Source organism: Echinops telfairi, unplaced genomic scaffold, assembly GCF_000313985.2.
Source record: "Echinops telfairi isolate 266 unplaced genomic scaffold, ASM31398v2 ScPeMD7_31;HRSCAF=116, whole genome shotgun sequence".
In the NCBI taxonomy this organism is placed as follows: Eukaryota; Metazoa; Chordata; class Mammalia; order Afrosoricida; family Tenrecidae; genus Echinops; species Echinops telfairi.
Window position 1 is genome coordinate 15,087,835 of NW_022103928.1, and position 19,032 is coordinate 15,106,866.

Here is a 19,032-nt window from a genome sequence, read left to right on the forward strand (position 1 = left end):
TGAGACACTTAGCCTGGATGGGAATAGAGAGCCTCCTCTTTCTCCTGCAGAAGAGCTGGTGGTTCTGAACTGTTGCCCTTGTGGTTAGCAGCCCAACATGCAACCCACTACACCACCAGGGGTTGTTCCTACATAGATAATGGCATCGCAGAGAATAGCTGAATGTGCTTGACCTTGAAAGTTGATATTTCAAACCACACATGCCTCCCACCATTGCATCCTGTGGAAATGCCCTTTGAAGGCTAGGTGTGAGAGAGAATTTGATCAGAGAGGACCAGTCTAGACTAAGCCAGGCTCATGAAGAATTATCAGGCTAAATCAAGTTATTTATGAGCTTAAAAACATGATGTAGATGAGTGTTAAATTTGTACTGCAGGTCACTCTGATTTGAGGCATTTGTTTATAAGACGTAGGTCCTGACAACACAAATATTCCCTTAGAAAAGTCATACACAAGTGTAAGTTTCAGACTCCGTCAAAGTCTCTGAGGACATGATTTGAGCTTACACTTGATCACAAGACACGGGGTTACAACCATACACGTTTTTTAAAAACGCCGCACGTTTTCAAGTATCTGTGGCATTCAGCTTTTCAAACGCTTCCTTTAAATATGTATTACATATTTTTGTGCATTGAAATATTTATGAAAGGAATGATTGTATCCTTTGTCGATTTCCTTGGCTTGGCAATGTGGATTCCGTCAGGGAGGCTAAGGGTGTTAACACAGAGACAAGCTTAGCATTCTCATCATTTGTCACCGAGTTCAATTGAAACCTGAGCTAGAAGGCACTGCCAGAGAGTCTGCTGTAGGGTAGACGTCCGCTCCGTGCTGGCACCGGGACGCTGCCTGCAGAGCCGAGGGTGTGTTTTCCTTGCCATGACTGTGATGGAAAATGTAATAATATTCTTCTCGAGTCTTCTGGGTGCGAAGCTAGGGATAACCAGTGTATTAGAAAAGCTCATAGGGTAATTTCGGGGAATCCCTGGGAGCGTAGTGGATTCGGAGTCGGGCTGCTAACGCAGGGTACCAGCAGCTCCGAGGGAACAAGATGGGATTCTCTACTCCCGTAAAGAGTTACAGTCTTGGAGACCCACAGAGGCAGTTCGACCCTGTGGGGTCGCTGCTCTGAGTCGACATCAACTTGAGGGCTGGATTTTATGCTAAAAAATAAGCAATCTGTCTTTCTGTCTCAGTTTTAAAAGTCAACATACATCAAAACTTACTAATAACAGCTACTGGCAGCCATCGGGACTGAATCTTATTTTATTTTTGGGTCCTCTTTCTAAGTTTTTCGTTCATATGGGGGCCGATTTTGCTTTGAGATTAGGCTATGAATTTGTAATAATGTTTTTCATCTCTTTTTCCTAAGTGCGAGCATTTCAGCAGATACAATCTTGGTTTAATTCCAATTGAAGACTTAAAAGTTCATTAAAATCAGCATAACTTTATTGATAGGAAAGCAGCATCCTAGAAATTTAGGGTGTTCTAAAAATTATTGTAATGCTCTGAAAATGGCCCATGAAGTCTAGACACCAATGCAGACAGTTCAATATTCGTGATTAATCTGTGGTTCTGCTTAAGGAGTCCTGGTGGCCCTGTCGGGTAAGCATTGGACTGCTAGCTTAGACGTTTCTGGCTCAAACCCACACTCCACTCTGTGGGAGAAAGATAAGGCTGTCTGTTCCCATAAAGACTTACCAAGCCACAGAAATCCTACATAGGGTTACTGTGAGTTATAACTGATTGGAAGGCAATGAGTTCGGTTTGGGTTTAGGTGTTTTTTTTTAGTGAAGTTGCCAAATGAAGATGGTGTTTTTACATTATAGTAAAGATATTGCTCATTTTAAAGAAATGTATCGATCAAGTATGATTTCCTTGATACCATCATATAAAAACAGGAACTCTGGTGCCAGATTGGTCACGCATTGGGCTTCGATCTGTAAGGCCATCAGTTTGAAACCACCAGCTGCTCCTCAGGAGAAGGATGAGACTTTCTACTCCAGCAAAGAGTTACTGTTCCGGAAACCCACAGGGCCAGTTCTACCCTGCCCTATAGGGTTACCATGAGTCAGAAATGATTCAATGACAGTGAATTTTTTGAGTTTATCATTTAATTGCCACGTAAACAGTGTAAGACTAAAAGTTAATGCTACGGGTTACATAATTAGACAGGCCCTGGGCTTAATTCCCACCCTCTCTCCTTGTTCCATATCCTTAATGTCCCCACCTGTAAGATGGGAATCGCAGTTGCAGCTAGATCCTTGGGTTGTAGGAAGCAAGCAAGGCAATGCATGTTATAATGCTCTTAGTATAAAGCTTGGTCATTGTAATTGATCAGTGCCCAATGATGGGGTGCAAAGCAAGGAAAAGAAGCAAAGGAAAAGGATCCGGTTAGCTCAGATAGACATCGGCACCTTCAGTGGTAGAAAAACTGTGTGAAATTAAGCTTCAACCCCAAAAAGATTTGTATTGACGTATCAGTGGTAAAAGTAACAAATGAGAGATATGAGGAATAGCAATAAAGGAGTTCTCTTTATAAGTGTATCTTATATCTTATCGAATCGTGAAAGTCTGAAAATATGAACATTGAGAATGAGATCAGCTCTGTCTTGAGCACGCGGGCTCTCCACAGAGAAAAAGAGAACTCCAAAGGGAACCCCGGCACCATTCAATCATGATAGTCACTTTTAATTACCAGGAAACATTCTTTTTCCTATCCTGATTATGATTTCCCCATGGCCCAAACAATCTTGTGATTTCCCAGAGAGTCTTTATAAAATTAATTACAGTGAGGATTGTGAAATGTGTTAAAGAACCAGTGCGTGTGTTTGTGAGCATCCTGGTGGTGCGACTGCCAGGCTGTGCAGACATTTGTCCTTTGTGTCGACACAGAGGGTGTCCTTTATGGGATCTCACTTAAATTTATCACCTTCATTCTGCCGGTTCATGGCCCTAGAATGGGTGGGATTTGAAGGAATCCGTCTGCGCCAAAGGCTATGAAAAAAGTGGGCCCCCCAACCCCACATAACATTATGTTGGAGCCCTGGGGCTGCTGTGGATTTGGCACTGGGCTGCTAATAGCCACACCCATGAGCTGCTTCACTAGGAAAAATGAGTTGGCTGCTCCCATAGCGATTTACGATCTCAGAAGCTCACAGGAGCAGTTCCACTCTGTCCACTAAGGTGGCTCTAAGTCAGAAGCGCTTTGATGGCCGTGGGTCACATGGCACCATGTGGCTGCCGTGTGCCACCAAGTCACTTCCTCCACTTGGCCACTCTGTGAGTAGACGTGCTCTGGGATGGCATCGTTTCAGGAGCAAACCACCAGGTCTCTTTTCCCAACAGAGGAGAGGAGCCCTGATGGCACCAGAGGTAATGAGATGGGCTGCTAGCCACCAGGTCAGCCGTTTGAAACCACCAGCCACTCTGCGGAAGAAAGATGAGGCTTTCTGTACCCATCACGAGTTCCAGTCTCCCCTGTCCTATAAGATCGCTGTAAATCGGAATCGCTCAATGGCACTGAGAGTTTGCTTCTGGTTTTTCTCCCGAGGAGCCCCTGGAGGGTTTGAACTGCTTTGAGTTCGCAGCTGAGTGCTTAACCGTTGCACCAGCAGCTGGCTCATAAATGCTTTTCATACTGAATAGCAGTAGAATAGCCAATAAAAATGTTAGTTATTTCCTGAGTACCAGGCGCTACCTGAAACAGGTTTATTGCTGATAATCTTTGCAGCAATTCTCATAGCTGCCGCTTCTATTCCCTAGTGTGCAGATGAGGAAACGGAGGCACAGGAAGTTTCACTTGGGATATAAAGCTCAAAGATAGATGGTCTGATCCAGAACATCATAATTTCTTTCTCCCACCCCCCACCAGAATGTCATAATTTTGCTAGACTGCTCCCCAGTAAGTTTGAGAAACACCATCACCCACCCCGGAAAGGCCCCAGAGCACACTGGCATATTAAAGGATTGTCCAAGTCCCACAGGCAGAGCCTCACAAAAACATTCACTTCCGGGTCACCCAGTATTTCCCAAATTTTCATTTCCCTCCGAATTGATAGAAAGATTTGGTAAGACAGGATGAGAAACATTGTGTCGAAGCATGAATAAGATCCACATGGCACGTCACTGAATCTCAGCACATTTTTGGTGTGTTGTTTTCTTTTTTTTGTTTTTAAATACTTTCATTGGGGACTCTTACATCTCTTATCACAATCCATACGTTCATCCAGTGTGTCAAGCACATTTGCACATATGCCACCATCATTTTTTTTTATTTACAAAGAATTGTTTTTTCTTTAATCATTTTATTGGGGGCTCATAAAACTCTTATCACAATCCCTACATGCATCAATTGTATAAAACACATTTGTACATTCATTACTCTAATCACTCTCAAAACATTTGCTCTCCATGTAAGTCCCTGGCATCAGATCCTCATTTTCCCCGCTCTCTCACCACTCCACCCTCCCTCATGAACCTTTGATAATTTACAAATTGTTATTTTGTCATGTCTTACACTGTCTGTTGTCTCCGTTCACCCACTTTTCTGTTGTCCGTCCCGAGGGAGGAGGTTATATGTAGATCCCTATAATTGGTTCCCCCTTTCCACCCCACATTCCCTCCACCCTCCCAGTATTGCCACTCACGCCACTGGTCATGTCACTTTCTAATCTTGTGGTTTCGCTGTGAGAATCGTGAGTTTCAATCGATCGCAATGATCGACACATAACCACACACCCCCCCTCCAGGGGGATGGACAACAGAAACCCTGGGGCGGGGACACAGAGGTCGGTGTAAAATAGGGGAATCATGAGTTTTTTATGGCTAGAATGTGAACTACTAGAATCATGTTTCAAGTTTCTCGTTTTGCAGGTAGCTTACATAGCTTAAGTTCCGTTCGTCATACGTGACGAGTTCCAGGAGTCGCAGGGACAGTCCACATGTACTGTACTGCCGCGGTGCCCAGCACTCTCTCAGATATTGTGATCTGTGAGGAGACAGTTGTGGTCATCATCCTCTTTGTCAGATGAGGAGAATTAGGCACATAGCAATTAGGTGGGTGGAAGAAGATTTGAACCTGTCTCTGTCTTCACTCTGTGCAATACAAATGAAAGAGCAGGAAACCAGACCCAAGCTGAATAATTTCCTTGAGACTAATCAACCCACTGCCATCAAGTCGATTTGGCTCATCCAAAGCCTATAGGCCAGAGTAGAACTGCCCCATTGGGTTTCCAAAGCTGTACATCTTGATGGAAACACAATACCACATCATTTTCCTGCAGAGCGGTAGATTCAGGTCTATGGCCTTTCAGTTAGCAGCGCGGTGGAACCCACTGGGCCACCGGGCCTCTATAGTAGTTCCTTACTCTTAGACTACATGTAGTTGGGAGTTGAGGAATATGTTTTGTCTCAGCAGTTGTGGTGAGACATGTATTCTAGGCATAGCATCTTCCCATGGAAACCTTGTAAAGCAGAGGTAGAAATTTGAAGAAGTTTCACAAATTCATGGAAAAATTCCTTTATCTCTTGGTTCCATTTTTCCACAAACTTCTGGAAGCCCCCTTATATGTATTCAGCAAACATTAAAGACCTACTACGAACGACGGGACTCTTGGAAATGTCTAGACTTTATGATGCACTATGAATTAAACGGGCATTTACCAGCTATTAATGTTTAATGAAGTAGAAAGAAAGACATTGAAAAAAACAAAAAAGGAAGACCTTCAACGAGATGGATTGACCCAGTGGCTGCAAGAATGGGCTCCACCCTAACAACTGAGAGGCTGGCGCAGGGCTGTGTGGGGTCTCCTTCTCGTGTCCAGGGGCTTACTCTGAGGCAGAACTGACTCCCTAGCCCCTCAAAGCAAACACTAACCACTTGTCACGGTTTCTAGATTAGAAAATGCATGTCAAGCTCCAAACAGTCAACCTACAAATAAATCATCAAAATGCAACTTACTCATAGTTTTTTGTTACCTGCCTTGCTCTTAGTGAAGAAGTGATTAGTACACAGCATCAAGCCATTACCATATGAATGATCAAATGGTAATATATGCATGTTGGTGTGCAGCCTACAGGCATGCTCATGAGTGTTTACAAGTTCTGGATCTCCAAACTTCAAGAGATTAATGAAGTTGCTTATGAATACGGTTAGTGGAGAAGGAAAGTCAATTTACATAAGAATATAATCATATTCATTACATTAGGGTGGCTGCATGATTTATACAACGTATATTTACAAACTCTGGCTCTAACTAATGCAGGTTTTAAAATTAATCTTTCATGAGTGATACTGGAGGAGATCTGCCAAGATTTCCCCGTTTCGGGTTGTGCTTCATTAAAAGCAGTGGGGGAGAAAGTGGGTGCTGTGTGTGTTCAACAAGATGTTAGGACAGGTCCTGTTTGGATAGTCACATGAGGAAATTAAGGGGACTCACTAAATGTTGCTGGTAAATTGCAGGAAATGTTAAAGAGACATTTATAACTGGCGTATCAAATCCTAGAGGATGATTCTGGTGTGGCGTGGTGCCTCGTTTCCATGGGGCTGTCATTTTTAAGTGTCAAGGGCAGAGAGAGAGACAACTCCATGGGCACAGTTTTAGCACAGCATTTTCTTGGTCAACTTCTTTATTTCATCCGTGGGGAAGAGGGTAGCAAAGATATCCATGGTCTACCTCATAGAAGGTCCTAGAATGGTTTCAGAAATTCTTAATTATTTGGCAACTCAAGTCAGAGCAATTAGAAATGGTTATGGGGGTGTGTTATTTGTCATCAGACACTAGGCCTCACACTTAGGGTGTGATACGAACTCCTGCAGGGCCTTCATTTCTGCATGCTCTGTCGCACCCTGCAGAGTCCTCAAACGCCACCCTGCTGACCAACGCGGAGAAGATCGCCACCATCACCACCACGCACACCCCGTCGCAGCTGGGCGCGCAGGACCCCAGGTCAGGCATGGCTCTGCCTCCGTTCATGTGTTTCAAGGGGCACTGTGGCTCCTGCCCCGGCCATGTTTGTCCGGGCTTTCCTCTCCGTTTCCCACAGGCTCCCTTCATCGTTCTCTTTCTCACGTTCGCAGGAGCACCACCAAACCAAAGCAGGAGTCTCAGTTTGAGTTCAAGGCTCCCCAGACAACCCAGGTGAGGGCTGCCATGCTCTTTCTTCCTTCTGATGACCTTGCCCGTTTTCTGCCAGCTTTCTGGGGCTAGTTTTGCAAGATGCATATGTTTCAAGGTACCAGCAATTAAGTCACCCTTTGTGAGGTGATTTGCCAAATAGGTACTGACTTTTACTTGTCTAGGAAATGGTATGTTACGTTAGGACCTTTGAAAAAGAATCATATCTAAGAATCATATCCAAGAATCATATCCAAGGGAAACAAAATAAACAAAATGAAACACTCTGTTGTAGGGATTGCTGATCAGAGTAAGAGCCAAGCTGCTTGCAAAATTCATATGCTGGTTTATGCCTAGAAAATGCTTTTTTGATAAGCCATTTTGTAACCTTTCCAGTGAGTCCCATATGGCTCTATGCTTGTCCTTTGGGATGGTAGTGGTTGGTGCTCGAACGATAGCAAGTGAAACAAATTTGGAAAATATTGGGTGTGGGGAAGTTAAATAAGGGTTCTTTACTCCCGGTTTTCTGAGAGCCACTAGTAGTGTATTTTCAGCCGGAAGGGGAACCCCATCCCCAGATGTCTGGATGTAACGTGTTTTCTGGTGCCATATGGATGGGCACTGAGCATTTCAGATGTGTGGGGTATAATGAAGAACTGTCCTGCCCCAAATGCCCATTTCACCCTCCTGAGAATCCCCAAGAGAGTGATAGAAACCATGACATCTTGACAACTCAGCCTAAGAGAGAATACTTGGGTAGAGGTGGAAATGGGATGTATGTGGCTATACCTTCTCCCAGCCTGATGCCATTTAATTTCTTTAAACAGGAGCAAGATTTTTACACAGTGGAGCTGGAAAGAGGAGCCAAAGGATTTGGCTTCAGTCTCCGAGGGGGCCGAGAATATAACATGGACCTCTATGTTCTGCGCTTAGCAGAGGACGGTCCTGCAGAAAGGTGTGGGAAAATGAGGGTAAGTAGGAAGCAGAGTCTGGAATAGATGCAACTAAATCATCCTCAATGACTTCTTGATGTGTGTGGCCAGAGCCTCTGTGTTCACAAGAGTTACATTTTCTATAGGTGTCAAGGTCTCTGAATGTATGACTCTCACCTTTCTGTATGTTTCTCACCTAAAGCAAGTTCATTGGAGCTGCGAACGTTAGGTAGGCCCGCCCTTCCACCTCTTTGGGGTTGAATGAAGGCTTAAACTCAGTTGTAAGCTTAGAGTTTCAGAATCCCATTTCTTTGGTACTGAAGCATAGCCCGACCTAGGCATATCACCTGGCAGGAATTCCTACGCACCCCGGCTAAACCTGTTGGCCATCAAGTCAGTTCTGACTCATGGAGCACTCTTGTGTGTGCCAATCTGTGCTCCATGGGGTTTCCAGTGTTAGATTGGGGGGAAGTAGATCTTTAAGCCTTCTTTTTAAAGCACCTCTGAGTGGAACCTCCAACCTTTTGGCTAACCACCAACTGTGTTAACCATTTGCACCACCCCAAAAGCAGGAGGGCCACATGGCTTTGTAGATGCTGTGTGAGGCGCCCCAGCCATTCTCTTGCTGCCCTATCCTACCCTAGCCGCATAGAGAGAAGGTCAACTCTAGGCCTTAGCCAAGGGCCAGTGACCCAGCGGCATGACTAGCCAAAGTGACTAGTAGTTCACAAAAAACTCACTCTGCTCTGTCTCGAGGTCTTATCCTTTGTTGCGATATGTGGCTGTTCCTCTCTTGTGGGCAGATTAAATCGTTCAGGAAAAAAATAAACCAGCTACTCATTATAGATATGTTACCTAGATTGAGACACAGGTATGGGGATCAATTAAAATAAATCACCACAGAGCAAGACAGGAAAAACAGGAATGAAATTAGGCCTGCGAGGCAAGGGGTGCGGGTGGAGGGATGATCAGAAGGGTAGCACCCAAGCGAGAGCATATGCTGCTGTCAAGTGGATTCTGGAATAGCTTAGATATTTGTATATAAGGCACAGTCTTGATTTTTACGTTTCTTCTGAATTTTTATTCTTGTTTTTCATTTAAAAAATGGGTTAGGAATGTGGTTTTGTTAATTCCACAGTGAAAAACGGTACCCAGTACAATGATTGTTTCATTGTACTGTGCAATCTATGACACGTTTTTCATTTGATCCCCACATCTCAGTGAGCATGGATATGGTCATCCGCTTGTACAAATGGAGATGTCAATTTCAGGAGCATAAAAGACTAGAGCAAGATCACATAGCTAACAAACAGTAGGACTCAAGATTCAAGGCTTTTGACGGCAAATCCCGAGCTTCCACCTTCTAGAATATAAGTTCCACGAGGACCAGGATCTGACCTGTCATGCTTACTGCTTTACCTCTAGGGCCTAGGACAGCGATTAAATGCTGCAACCTACCTATCAGCTGCCTCCTCATCTGAAGGGTCCAAGGGGGAAAGACTCACTTCGAAGCTCCTCACATGGTGGTTGGCATGGGAGTTGGCCAGAGCCTTCACTCATTTCTGTATCCTGGGCCTCCGTAGGTTAGTTCACAGCTGGGTTCTATCGGAACAGACAAGCGAGAGGGCGAAACGGCCCAAGGAAGACAGAGCCATCCTAACTTGATAGCTTCCCTTGTGAACTGACATCCCATCATGCGTTTTGCCATAGTTTAGTGTTAGAAGCAAGTCCCTGGGTCCAGGCCCAGCAAAAGAAAGCGCTCTCGCATGGCCATGATTCAAGAAATCACGGCTCTCTGGGAGCCCTCTTGGAAGCTGCTCTCTACCACATCCTCCTTCCCTCAAGAATTAATAGTCTCCTCTATAGCTTAACTCCCCCCTCCCCAGGATCTTATTACTTATTATCTACATGTCGTGTGTGTGTGTGTGTGTGTGTGTGTGTGTGTGTGTGTGAGAGAGAGAGAGAGAGAGAGAGAGAGAGTTGCCTTTCCCCCATTAGAACTCAATTCCTATGAGGGGAGGGAGTTTGTGTATAGCTTTTGACCAGCATTAGCTTATTTGGGGGAACATCATAAGATGCCGGATATACATATCCAGTGAATGGAGCCATGAATGAATTTCAAATCTTCCAGAGCCTCCCCAGTCTGGGAATCCCTTTAGTCAACTTCTCAAGTTGTTCTCTTGCACTTCTGTAGATTGGCGATGAAATTTTGGAGATCAATGGAGAGACCACCAAGAACATGAAGCATGCTCGGGCCATAGAACTGATTAAGAACGGTGGCCGAAGAGTGCGTCTGTTTCTGAAACGGGGAGACGGCTCAGTCCCGGAATATGGTGGGTCAAACTATGAAAACGTTCCTTCCTTCCCTGGCATGACTCCATGAATCTGCCTCCAGACGGGCAGCAGGAAGTTCTTTTCGGTCCCCTATTCACCAGTGTCTTACCAGCCTTTCGCACCATGTGATTATTTGCCTCGCTTGTTCTGAAACCTCTCCACATTTCATCCTTTTGCTTGCTTACATGGACTGGGGCATGGCCTAAGTCAAGATCGTTGTGGCCCCCTTTCTGATAATCAGAGAGAACATTTTGTCTAGTCCGACCAAGAGCGAAGGAATGTTTGTTTGAACTGTGCCAAACTGTTTCTCAGATCCAACCGTTAGCACAAAAAGAAAGACTTGTCCTCCTATTCAGAAGCAGGAAAGCAGGTTTCCTGAGTGATATGTTGAGGCACAATGTTTACCCCTCTTCTGGTTACTTGCTGTTGTTATTTAAGAGGCGTGCAATTTTGAGATGATGTGGGGGCTTTGATCACCTCCTATGTGCTCTGTATACAACTCTTCTCCACCCCCACGCACCCCACCCCCTGCAACTGGTCCCTTACCCCCAAATCAGACCCCCCAAGCCCACTACTATGAAACACATAGAAACAAAACAAAAACCTGTTGCTATTTAGCCATATGTTTTTCAGTGATAAAGGATGAAATAAAGAGATTCCCAGTGCTCATCATGAGGGAAACATGTTACTATACCTTTCCTATGTGGAAAGCCAGGTTATATTTCAAGTTCTGTTGCCCTATCTATAGACAAGAGTTGAGTAGATGGCAGTGATCTTTACATAGCCTAGGGTTCTGATGGGAAAATGTTGTATATTATAATAATTATGTCCTATTTATTTGAGATTCTTGTTTAAAATGGAAAAAAAAAAAAAGCAAAAAACAAACAAAAAAAAGCTATGCCCTAGATGTAGGGCTTTTTTTTCCCAACCAAAGGTCTACAAAAGTTTCTATAGAAACTGTGATGGAATGGCCCCCATATATGTTGGTCCCCTTTATTAGGGATTTATCTGTTGTCACCCTCCTCCCGGAAAGTCATCCTGCACAATTCCCAGTTGCGCTTTGGGACTCTATGGGGTGCTTCATTCAGAAGCGGCTCCAGAAGAAAGATAGCTCCTTGGAAGGGCACCTTCCTAGGGGTTGGACTTGGCACACAAGTGCAGAGTACAAGGGCTCCGAGGTGGGACAGGGGTGTCAGCCGAGGCCCCTTTACACAAGGACAACCACCAGGACAACAATTGTGTGAACCATTACGATGCCACGACTATGCATTGTACTAACCCCTTGACTGAAAGGTGGGTTGATGCCACTGGAACTGTGTGACATTGTCTCCCTTCTCTGTCCTCCCTCTGCTTCTGTTGGATGTACTATTTCATTTGAGAGTCATCGTCAGTAACCTGTGTACCTTCTCAAACACCTATGTCTGTTGCACTGAGGATGAAAATCCAACACTAACAAATGTTCTTTGGGCTAAAAGAAAAATAAAATAAAGATCATGTAATGAATCCGTGGATTTGCCAAGAAGGGTTGAACATGCCAGGGTTATCCTGCTGTCATGTTTCCATGTATCATTTGGACTTTTAAAAAAAGGGCCTCTAATTCTATTGATTAGAGTTCACAAGTGGGTTATAATATGTTAAGTTCCAATATTTTTCTGACTTGATTGGAACCTGCTTCTCTGTGAGGCTATTTTTGTAATGAGTTTTTTGTACTTAATTTAACTGCCGCGGTCGTGGGGGGAGGGAGGGAACTTTGTTCTTTCATTGTTTTATTGTTAATGCTCTCCTAATGCCAGCCTGTCATTGTTCCAGTTGTTTGAAAACAAAAAACAAAACAAAAAGGATGCATCCATTGTCTGGGTTCTCAAGTCCCCTCTGACTGTCTGAAAAACGTCACTGTTCTGAATGCGGTCTCTGCAGCCTTATCTGAGTGTTGCCTTAGACTGTCTGGACAAATAAACTCTCTTTGCCCTATGTTAACAAATGCAGATGATTATGATTTTTTTTCTTTCCTCTTTGTTATAGGGAATCTAAACGTTCAACTTTTTCTCTTTCTCTCTCTCTTTTTCTCTGACTGTTCTTGGTGCTGGGCCCTCCCTTCTACAGCGATGATACCTCCTAATATCGCTGCATGTATGAAAAATGAAAAGCTCGGGGAGGCTTGCTTCTACCTTATGGGCCATAATCAAACTACGGTTTGTAGCTCAATCAATACTAGGTGTTTCTGTGCTGTGGCCTAATTTCCTCATTGCTTCTGCTTAGCTCTATTTTGATCTGTTTGGCAATTCATTCTGAGCACCCTGCCTTCTTTGAATTGTAAGTACACCACTGACCCTGTTGAACGTCTGGCTCTCTCCCTTGCCTTAAAAGTAGATGTAAGGGACCCCCCCAAGGTTAGGCTAAAGGTAGTGGTCCAAGTAGCTTTCCTCACCCAAATCATAAAATGACTTTTCTAAGAATCTGTTTGTGCTCATTCCTGTAGTCCACCTGGAATTCAGACAGTATGACCCTCGAAGCACAGAGCTCTGGCCTAGGTTAGCAGGGCTTTGCTAGACAGGAAGACCAGATGTTCTAGTTGGTGAGAGTGCTTCTGCAAACTGCAGCTCATGGGCCAAGCCATGCATGCAGCCTGTTTATGTAAGTAAAGTGTTGTTAGCTTTACTTACTTACGCAGCTATTCCCACTTCTTTATCAGTGGTTTATGGCTGCATTCCCTTCTTTGGCAGCGTTGAGTTGTTGTGACGGGTTGTATGGCTCATGGAGGCTAAACGATGTATTATACTGCCCTTTACAGAAACAGTTTACCAACCCCCTCTCTAGGGAAAAGCCCTGCTAAGTGTAACATCACCTATGAAACAGATAATGTACCGTGGACCTTGTCAGTCATGAATGAGCTTTGAAGGGTACCCACAAATCCCACATCTCTGTCACACAGGTTCTCCCAACATGGCAACTGTCATTTCAGGGTCCTTTGCTTGGAACAATATCATGTGTGTGACTTGGTTTTAGTTGCAACAAAGAAGTCCTGATTTGAAGAGAGCTCTCATGTACTTAGGATGCCACCCAAGATATTTCTAGTGCCCTTTCAAATGGTTTAGTAATAGTAAAAAACCCCAGAGACTGCTTGCTTTCAAGGCTAGAAGTTTCTTGATGGCATACAAAGCAGTCAAGTCTTTGCATGGCTTGGAGATCCACTCTGACTGTGGGGGTATCATACGGAAAAGCACCTCCCACGATTTCTATCTGTTGCCCACCTGGATATGACAGCCCCTTCCTGTCCTCTCCCCACTTTAAAAAACTCTATTAGAAGACTCGGATTTGAAAAACAAAACAAAACAGTTCTTTATTTTTAAACTTACAAAAAAGAGAATTGCATAATTATCAATGTCTGACTAACAGCCTTTATCACTCCCTTTACTCACCCCCCTGGATGATCATGCAGGGAAATATATGAATCCTGAATTCATATGCACCCATGCATACAGATACAATACCTCCCAGGTCAAGATATAGACTATTAGACTATTCCCCTACCCCTAGGAAGTTCCCCGTGCCCCTTCAGGCCTGCAGCCTAGGTTATTTTTAAGCAAATCCAAACAAATGTTCTTTAAAGGGAAGACTTTTGTCAAACGATGGGGTGGGGAGGAAGAGGGGGGCGGGGGTAGGGGAAGAGGGCTGGTGGGTGGCTGGCATGGGTGGGCAATGAAGATCAAAACAGAGTGTGCGGTTTTGATACTCCCATATAAATGATTTGGCTTGTGTCTTTAAGACTAAAATTGTGACCAGCGCTGAGTTCGTGAATGCTTCCTGTCTTGAGTGCAGAGAGTAGATCAGGCGCTAAAAACCCCGAGTGCTAGTGCATAACCTTTGCAGTTCTTCTAATTAACCCCGATTCTGTTGGCTTTGGGTCTGGTCGCTTTAACAGCTGTTTGTTTGTTGTGACTAATGGGATCTCTCCCGTGGGATTGGTGGCCGGAGCTGAAGGTCCTTCATGCCAAACTGTGGCTCTCGTTTCTTTCCCTTGCAGACCCCAGCAGCGACCAGCACGGCGCCCCCACCGGTCCACAAGGTGTTTCGGAAATGAGAAGCGGGCCACCCGACCGCCAACAGCATCCTGCTTTGGAGTCCAGTTACCCACCCGACCTTCACAAATCATTACAACACGGGGAAAAGCGGGCCCACGCGACAGACCCAAAAGGCCCTAGAGAGCAGGGCAGCCAGCTCAATGCACACCACACGTGGAATGGAACTTCTCGCAAACCCGACACGGGGGTGTGCCGACCCAAGGACCGGGCAGCAGAGGGACGCAGAGGCACACCGCCTGAGCGGATGGTGGCCAACGGACCCAAGAGGAAGTCCCCAGAGAAGTGGAGGGAAGGCACCCGGAGTGCTGACAATACTTTGGAGAGGAGAGGGAAGCACGAGAAGAGAGGGGAGGCTTCCCCCGAGAGGAGGCGGGAGCGGTCACCCACCCGCAGAAGAGACGGGTCGCCCGGCCGGAGGAGGAGGTCTCTCGAGAGACTCTTGGACCAGAAAAGATCTCCCGAGCGGAGGAAAGCGGGGTCCCCCGAGAGGAGGGCCAAATCCACTGACCGGAGGCGAACCAAGTCTCCCGAGAGAAGGAGGGAGCGGTCCCTGGAGAAAAGGAACAGGGGGGACAAAGTCGGCCACCGGGAGAGAGAAGAGGCCAGTCTGAAGCAGGACGGCAGCCGGAGTTCCAGACACCCCCCGGAGCAGCGACGGCGACCTTACAAAGAATGTAGCACCGACCTCAGCATCTGAGACTGAGTCACCGTCCAGCCTTCACTGTGTCAAAGGTTGTGGGAGGGAGGTCCCCGACCGGAGAGACCCTGACTGACCTTCTTCCCCGATAAAGCGGCTGACACCCGAGGATCCTATGACTGGCAACACACATTTTAGGCATCTGAAATCTTGTAAGAGAAAAAAATATATGGAAAGTGTTGTGCTGATGTATAATATTAAAGAAAGTATTTTTAAATGCATACTTTTTGGGGAGATTATTTGCCAAATGTTAGCCCAAAGGGATATACATTTTGTTTCTACATAAATTGTAGACTTGTCAAGAGTTGTTACCGCCTCCCTTTTGGGGGGAGGGGGAGGGCCATCCCTCTCTCCTGAGTAAATGGGGTTATTATTAATTTTCTCTAAGTAAGGGAGATTATTGATTAAATTGAATTAATTCAATACAGAGTTCTGTAGTGACCTAGTGCTTAAACTGTAGTTAGGGGTTTTGGGTACACCAGTAGAACGGCAAAGTTATATTGGTAAAAGCTGAGGACCTTTGAGGACAGATTAGGATTGCTGACTATCATAAAATTAAGCCAACTGTTTGAAGAGACTACTGTTACAAATGAAGGATATTTATAGGAAAGCTACACAGCACAAAACAATGTTAAGTTCTTGACTTTCTGTTGGTTCAGAAAACAGATTGTACTCTCCCTGGTCCTGGAAAGGCACAGAGGCAGGGAATTGGCCGCCATTACCCAGACAGCCTAAACACAGATGGTCACTCATTGGCATCCCCGCCGAGAGATAAGATCTCCGGAAAGCAGTGCCACGAGAGTTGCGCTCAAAGACTAGAAGGGATGCCTGGCAAACACCTGTGTCGTCAGGTCTGATTTGATACCAAACATGGCCAATTCAGAGAGGCAGAAAAATCTCCAATACAGAAGGACCGCTCCTCCTGTCTGTTTAAACCACTGGTTGTCTCTTGCCAAACTGGGGCTGGGGGACTGACCCCTGGTGAAAGGAGCCTCCCTGTTGATGTTTAAAGAAGGGAGGGCTGGAGGTATTTATTCATTCTTAGAAATAGCTGATTTCCAGTTCAAACATCTCCAGGATGATTGATGGGAGAAGGGAGGAAGGATGGATGTGGTCCCAAGGATCCTAGATCTGATTGGGAAACCTCTGCCCACAGAACCCTGCCGTTTGTGTCTTTGGACAGCAGAACAAAACAGAATTTTTTTTCTTCAGTGACCCATTCTTTTGTGATCCCACCGGAGGTGTGACCGGGTCTGCTGTCGCCATGCGATGTTGTTTCAGTGGATTACTGCCTAGCTGAGCCAAAATGTTTGCTTAGACCTGTTGGGCCACTCCTGCAAACTGCTGCTTACAGCGCGTTCTAGATTTCCTTAGCACTGTTTTGCATTTTCCATAGAAACACAAAGCTTTGCAAGTCAATCACTGTTGTTCCCATGGTTCTATAAAAAAAGAGAGAAAAGAAGCCAATTATTGTACAGAGTTAAAAATTGTAATTAATAGAGCCCGTTGGAAAAACAAAGCAACTGTTGCCTTTTTTTCTTGTATAAAAGAGAATTTATGACAAAAATTTAGCTGTGAGGAATGTGGTGTGTGTTTATTGCTGAATATGGAACACATTGATTCATGGGGATAGATCTTAATGTAAACTAAATCAGGTATGTAAAGCGGTTTTACAATGGAAACTGTATCAGTCATTTTCTAAAGCTTTCGTTGGTTTGAGTATCACTTTCCCCATGGTGAGCTTGCTTGTGAATTATTAAGCACTCATGTGCATTCTCTGCTCACTCATTACTTCTTGCAGTGTGTGCTATGGACTTAATGCTCTGTCTGTGTTGATGAACAGCAGTGTGTGGGCCAATCTTTTGTAAAACACTATGCATATATAAATATTACATTGTTCATAGCTTTATTTGACTTATGGGCTCATCCATAACATTAAATTGTGTAGCTGTAGGTGTGTGGACCTTCACAAAACAAGTTCCTTTTCTGGAATAGACACAATGTACACTCTGTAGTGAAACAGGAGGGGAAAGTCTGTGGATGCTATTTTTATTATCAAATAAAGTTTCCCTTCATAATATACATTGGGCTGTGGTAGTAAGGGTGAGGGAGAATACAGCTGAACCATGATGGTCTTTTCCATCAGTTGTCTTAAGAGCCAACTTGGAGATGTTCTTCTTCAGGCTCGACTGCTAGCATGTTTTCCTGTTACTCGCCCAACCTGTGATGCGAAATGACTGATGCTTTCGATGGTGGTCCATGTTTCTCAACCAATGAAAATCAAGGTGATTTTTGTAGTACATCCCAAAGTTGACATAGCCATGTTTGGTGTTTGTTTTCTAACCTATGAGCTACCCACCTGGGCTTGTCTTAGCCAGTGAGGACTTTTGGTGTGGCCATTTCACCTGGGTTTCACACTTTAGGTTTGCTTTGGAAATACTGTACTGTACAGAGACTATGCATTAAGCAGAAAGACATCGTTTTTTCTGAACTACTGTAACCTTAAATTGGAGACTGATCTCTTGTGAGCCTACTTTCCCTGACTCCCACTTCATGTAAATGTCTTAATGAGAGATAACAGATGAATACGTTGTATGATTAAATCAAATCATTTAAGAAATCCTCTCTCCCCGTTACACAGTTGATGCCTGAAAGAATGTTAGTGGGCCGGGAGAACTTGACACCGAACTTGTATTTTTTAAGTTTCTTCTGTGAAAGATTTTTTAATGCATTTTTACTGTAAAAATACATGCAAATGTATACATTCCATAACCACGATTGCTTCTGGATTTGTAACTTGTCTCCATGATGTCTCAAATGTATCGGGGTCCAATAATCAAGGTTTTGGATTCCCAACTCAAAATGTCACACTCCTGTTGAAAAAGAAGGCGCTGGCGTTGGGCTTAGTGGTAGGACACCATTACTCTCAAGTCTAATCCAATCATAGTAAACCTGCTGTGGAGGCTGTCCAAGGCTGTAAACCTTGACAGAAGCAGGCTGCTGCACCCACGTCCCCCAGCAGGCCTTGCTGGGTTGGAACTGCTGCCCTTTTTGGTTAGCGGCTGACCTCGTCAGCCCTACACCACCAGCACTCTTTGCATTACAGAGTAAAGCACCCCCCTTCTCAAACTGTGGTCCTTGATTCAGTTGACGCAACATCACTGAGGAACTTGGTAAAAATGCAGAATCTCAGGCCCCACCCCAGAGCTACTCAGCTGGAAGGTGTTCAGCAGGATCTCCAGGTATTTTGTTTGCGTGTGAAACTCAGTATAACGTGGAATCCCAGGACTAAAAGCAAACCACCAGCCCACGAGTTTCATAACTTCTGCCTGTAATCTTGAGCTGGTTACCGACCTCTTTGACACCTCGGTTGTCTGACCTGTGAAAGGACTCACCTCAGAGAACTGGAAAGAATAAATGCAAAAGCTTAGTACATCTCAGGCACTCAGAAAAGTGGTCCATAAATGACAGACAAAGCTTCCTGTTGGGGGGCAGGGGATCTGCTCCCTGGCAGTGAGCAGTCTACTTCGTTGTCCTGTGTTATGCAATCCAAATGCAGAAAATATCTTCTCACTCCATTCAGATGGGAAGCAAGCCTTCTCTTAATTATAGAATTGACCAACGATGTGTCTCCTGCTACTTCATAAATCTAATTACACTTATCAGCATTGTGAAATATGAAACCAAAGTGCTCTGCTGTGAACATCGAGACACAAACGGTCTCAAAGCATAACGTTGGATGATCGACAATGCATGTGAGACTAGACACACTCCTAAGTCACACAGGATGGAAAATCTCACCAGTCAGTGCTGCCATATGTACTGGTGTCCATCCTGTAGTTTCCTGTGTCCCATGATGAGGTTCCCTTCAC

At 44.8% G+C, this 19,032-nt stretch overlaps 1 protein-coding gene across 17 annotated transcripts in view; it reads left to right on the forward strand.

Annotated features, from left to right (window-relative positions):
* The window catches only part of MAGI1 (membrane associated guanylate kinase, WW and PDZ domain containing 1), a 758,591-nt gene extending 740,662 nt beyond the window's left edge, over window positions 1-17,929 (forward strand). For 13 of the 17 annotated variants that reach the window (XM_045289920.1, XM_045289922.1, XM_045289924.1 and 10 more), the window contains 5 exons: window positions 6,854-6,947; window positions 7,079-7,139; window positions 7,943-8,086; window positions 10,242-10,380; window positions 14,406-17,929. In XM_045289920.1, the coding sequence (XP_045145855.1) occupies window positions 6,854-6,947; window positions 7,079-7,139; window positions 7,943-8,086; window positions 10,242-10,380; window positions 14,406-15,160 (1,193 nt within the window). In that variant the 3' untranslated portion in view covers window positions 15,161-17,929. Of the gene's footprint in view, window positions 1-6,853; window positions 6,948-7,078; window positions 7,140-7,942; window positions 8,087-10,241; window positions 10,381-12,484; window positions 12,574-14,405 lie in introns of all 17 variants that reach the window. The other 4 variants (XM_045289931.1, XM_045289933.1, XM_045289932.1 and 1 more) reach the window with 1 other exon arrangement.
* Window positions 17,930-19,032: the final 1,103 nt, after the last annotated feature.